The 4,332-nt window shown below is 31.7% G+C and overlaps 1 protein-coding gene across 1 annotated transcript; it reads left to right on the top strand.

The window, feature by feature from the left end:
* Positions 1 to 2,269: 2,269 nt before the first annotated feature.
* LOC102605690 (uncharacterized) lies at positions 2,270 to 4,332 on the top strand. Its single transcript, XM_006360492.2, has 3 exons — positions 2,270 to 2,495; positions 3,123 to 3,325; positions 3,931 to 4,332. Exons 1-3 carry the CDS (start codon positions 2,397 to 2,399, stop codon positions 4,109 to 4,111), a joined length of 483 nt encoding a protein of 160 aa, XP_006360554.1. The 5' UTR covers positions 2,270 to 2,396; the 3' UTR covers positions 4,112 to 4,332.

Raw genomic sequence — 4,332 nt, forward strand, 5'->3', positions numbered from 1 at the left:
GTTCGAGTTGAATTTAATAATTAAAAATTGTTTTAGAAGGTACGATATCAAATTTGGAATTGATTTAGATCAATTTTAAAATAAAATATATCAAAAAAATTGCTCGGCTGTGAATATTAGTGCCATGGAGTCGTGGACTATGCCTCATGTTCCTTTATAGAATCTGCTGCTTCTTTCGGACATGGTACATTCCTGTGTATAAAACACAAAACTAAATCCCAATTTGATATCTGAACTAATTTGGTCTTCAAACAATAACATATTCCATGGAATTTTGTTAGTAGAATCTAAAAGAGGGTAAATTGTACGCAGATCTTACCACTACCTCGTAAAGGTATTGTCGTAGAGAGATTGTTTCTAAAACACCATCTCTCAAGTGTGATAAATCCAAGTAGAAGGAGAAGAAAACAGAGAAACAATCGTACCAACTAATAAGGAAAGCATTGTAAAACATACAAGAAAAGAACATCATCAACAACAAAATAATGTGATGATCGAAACATAATAAACAACATATGATGAAATATATCTAAAGAAAGAACTAGATGAATAGATTAGTACTAGACACACTCAGATCAGACAAGGCCTAAACCTTCGAACAACAAGACAACACTCCACTACCTACTAACCTTCCATCCTAATATATGTGACCTCCGTCCACACCTTCCTATCTAAAGTGATCATGTCTTCGGTAATTTGGTCTCCAAAGTTAATGTTACTGAGTTCGCAACTAGATATTTACAATTTTTGATAGATTTTTTTTAAGACATAAATTAAACAAAAGTTATTGAATTTATCTGAACCGGCAACTAACCCTCTCCTTCCGCCCTAACCATATACCAACGAAAACTATGAAACATAACCACATCAGAAAGTGTTAATATCTAAACAAAAGTTGCTACTTTTTCAGAGTCTAGTCTAATGAGAAAACTAACTTTTTAGTTGTATGTAAAGACTAGATTCTTGCTTCTACCTCAAGGAACACTGATGCTAGCTTGTGCAAACTATATAAAATATTCTTGTAGATCTTACATTTATTCTTCCTTTTGATCCTTTCCTTTTCTTTAGCATCATGATCGTATAAGAGAAGGAAAAAATAATATGAATTTTAGTTAGGATTTCAAAAAATAATTTTTTTTTTCTTCAAATAGTAGTATCATTTAAAATGAAGTATATTGTCAGATTCGACCTTTCTATTAGAAAATATGAAATTAGCTACGAAAGTTATTGATAATCCCTAGCTAATCCATCGCTAAATAGTTCCTATCTAATTGAATTTGCATATAATCCGTAGCTAAATGGAATTAGCATGGATATATGCTATTAACTTACAAAAAAATAAATTACGCTGCCAATTCCTTGTTTTCTTGTAGTATTCAAACATGTAAATGCTTATTTTAATTTATTTATTTTTGGTATGATGGATATAAAATCTTTTCATCTTGATTCAAATTTTGGTATCGGAAAATTTCTCGTATGGTGCACTTCTCTCTTTAATAGGCCTAATGTGTTGAGTCCAAAATAGTTGGGCAGTAATGCGAACTCTCTTTAATAGGCCTAATGTGTTGAATCCAAAATAGTTAGAGCATCAACGCGAGTAGCGAACACCGTCATGTATATATACTCATACATATTATTGTTTTAGAAGAGTTGAATTGAGTGAGCTTTGATAGGACCAATTAGATAAATTACCAATTCAAAGTAATTCCCTATATATGTATTATGTATCTTAATTTCAAAGTCAAAAAAAGTCATTGGAAACTCACCAATTTGCCTTTTTTTTTCTTTGCTTATGTGATTGATAGATGCCTAAACCACATTATTATTCTTTACTCCTTAGCTGGTTTATACCCAACTTTTCTTCTTTGCAATTTAGGGAATCCAAACACAAGCAAAAAAGTAGGCAAAAATGCACAAACAAAGCTACCATTGTAAGGACAAAAGAAGCTTTTCTTAAAAGCTACACAGATACTTCATTCGTTTCTTTTTAGTTGTCATGTTGCATTTTTTCGATATTATAAAAATAAAATTTTAGATATTCAAAAACTATACGGAAAATATGGTATATTGCAACTTTTTTCACATCAATATGATTAAAAAATACATCTTATTGTTAGTCAAAATTCACATCGTTTGATACTAAAAAAAAAAAACTATAACAATTAAAAAAGAACGGAGGGAGTGCGTATTATTTATACTATCAATAAAAAAGTTGAAAACCCATTACTTTAAAGTTCACTATTTATACAATGGTATATCTTATGTAAATTCAGCATTTTCTTGTATCAAATTGCTTTTACTCTTTTCATATCCCATAGAAAGAGGGGCAACATATAACACAAAAAATTACATACATTTTTTTTTTGTGTTGAAGAGACTTAAAAATTGATGAGAAAATGGCTAAATTGTTTGGTATTTTTGTCTGCTTGCTGATTGTGGCCTTAGACTCCACTGCTGGCATTCTTGGAATCAAAGCAGAAGCAGCTCAAAACCAGGTACCTACTTTATCTCTTTCAAACTTCATATAACAAATGGCGAAAGGTTTTTCACTAAAGAAATTCAACATCTACTATTTATACACAACGATGACTAAGTTTAGCTCCTATTAACCAATATATATACGTAAAGATATGACACCTGAGCCTAAATCAACCCCAAAAGCTAGCTCATGAGGAGAGGTTTGTCTAAGTCTATATAAGAAGACCAATTTCTGATCCCTCTATTGATGTGAGACTTCTTTAACACTCCCCGCACGTCCAGACCTCAACTGGAGTGTGAACACTTATAATGGGGGCCCAACATCGGTGAACAACAAATTGTGATGAGTCTGACTCTGATAGCATGTAAAGATATGACATTTGGGCCTAACTCAATCCCAAAAGCTAGCTCATGAGGGAGGTTTGTCCAAGTCCATATAAGAAGAACAATTTCCAATCCCAATGGACTTCTTAACAATATAGATCACCTAAAAATTATGTATAGGTAAATCATTCATAAAAAGTGGTACTAGTAACTTTTAAAAATAAGGTAAACTAATTACTAGCTATAACAAATTAAAATATCTAACAATGTAGAAAAATTGTTATTGATTTTTTTGTTTTGTGTTTGGGATTTTGGAACAGGAAAAACATCTTCGATTGTGGTTATTCGAATGTAAAGAGCCAAGCCATGATGCATTTGTACTAGGTGTGGCTGCAGCATGTCTTCTTGCAATTGCTCATGTTCTTGCTAACCTTCTTGGTGGCTGCAGTGTTTGTGCTACTGATGACATTAAGAAAGCACCACCAAGTAGACAACTATCAATGGCTTGTCTTGTTTTCACATGGTACCTCTTCAACTCCTTTGTTTATCAAAACATGTCACGTGGAAAGTTGAAATAAAAAAGTTGCCAAAAAATGAAAAGGGGTCATTCTTTTTTAAACAAACTAAAAAGGAAAAAATATCATTATTTTTGAAGCGGAGAGAGTATTTTTTTTGTCCTTCTCTTGTTATTTACTTTGGTTTTTCTTACAATGAAATGTTTGAGGGTGTTAACAATTGCTAAGAAAATGGACCTTAGATCTAATTTTTCACGAGGTGAAGATTGTTCGAGATTATATAAAAAAAAACATGCAATGACTCATTTCTTTGACTAGATATGATCAAACATCATGCTTGTGTTCAAAGTTGGACATCTGAAGCATAAACAAAGTAACATTTGGGCCCAACATGAGATAAACCAAAGATATAGATGTGTTTGACTCTACGTGTTTAAAGAAATGAACCGTAACCTTACTTAACCAAAAAAGCTAACTCATTAAAAATCAATGAGAACAAATAAGATCATATATTTTCTCTACTATTTTATGATTTTGTTAATTAATTTATTTTTATTGGTGTAATATCTTGAAGAATTTCTTGTTGAGTTAATTTGTGTTTTTTTTTTTACAGGATCATAATGGCAATAGGAATGGGACTACTGGTTATAGGGACAATGGCAAACAAGAAGTCAAGAGCTTCCTGTGGGTTTTCACATCACCATTTTTTCTCAATTGGTGGAATCTTGTGTTTCATCCATGCCATCTTTGCTGTTGCCTATTATTCTACTGCCTCAATGCTACTTGCCCCATAGTCCAAATTAGGAGTGACAATTAACGGGTTCGATAAAATATCTGATCCATCCATATTTAACACGGATAAAAAAAAAATGATACCTTTATTTAGATTTCGAATTTATGCATGCTTATCGATCTGCCTAGATCTTTGTTTTATTTATTTTTTGTTTATTGGGCCTGTAATGTAATGACGATGTTTTGGTACTATTATTGATAGTCGATGTTCTTGTGTTTTTGA

The sequence above is a fragment of the Solanum tuberosum genome, unplaced genomic scaffold (genome assembly GCF_000226075.1).
Source record: "Solanum tuberosum cultivar DM 1-3 516 R44 unplaced genomic scaffold, SolTub_3.0 scf00313, whole genome shotgun sequence".
NCBI classification, from domain to species: Eukaryota; Viridiplantae; Streptophyta; class Magnoliopsida; order Solanales; family Solanaceae; genus Solanum; species Solanum tuberosum.

Excerpts from the sequence above, each read along its gene's own strand:
- LOC102605690 (XM_006360492.2), top strand. The coding sequence starts at position 2,397 with ATGGCTAAATTGTTTGGTATTTTTGTCTGCTTGCTGATTGTGGCCTTA. Across the intron at positions 2,496-3,122 it reads CAGAAGCAGCTCAAAACCAG|GAAAAACATCTTCGATTGTG; the intron begins GTACCTACTTTA and ends ATTTTGGAACAG. Across the intron at positions 3,326-3,930 it reads GCTTGTCTTGTTTTCACATG|GATCATAATGGCAATAGGAA; the intron begins GTACCTCTTCAA and ends TTTTTTTTACAG.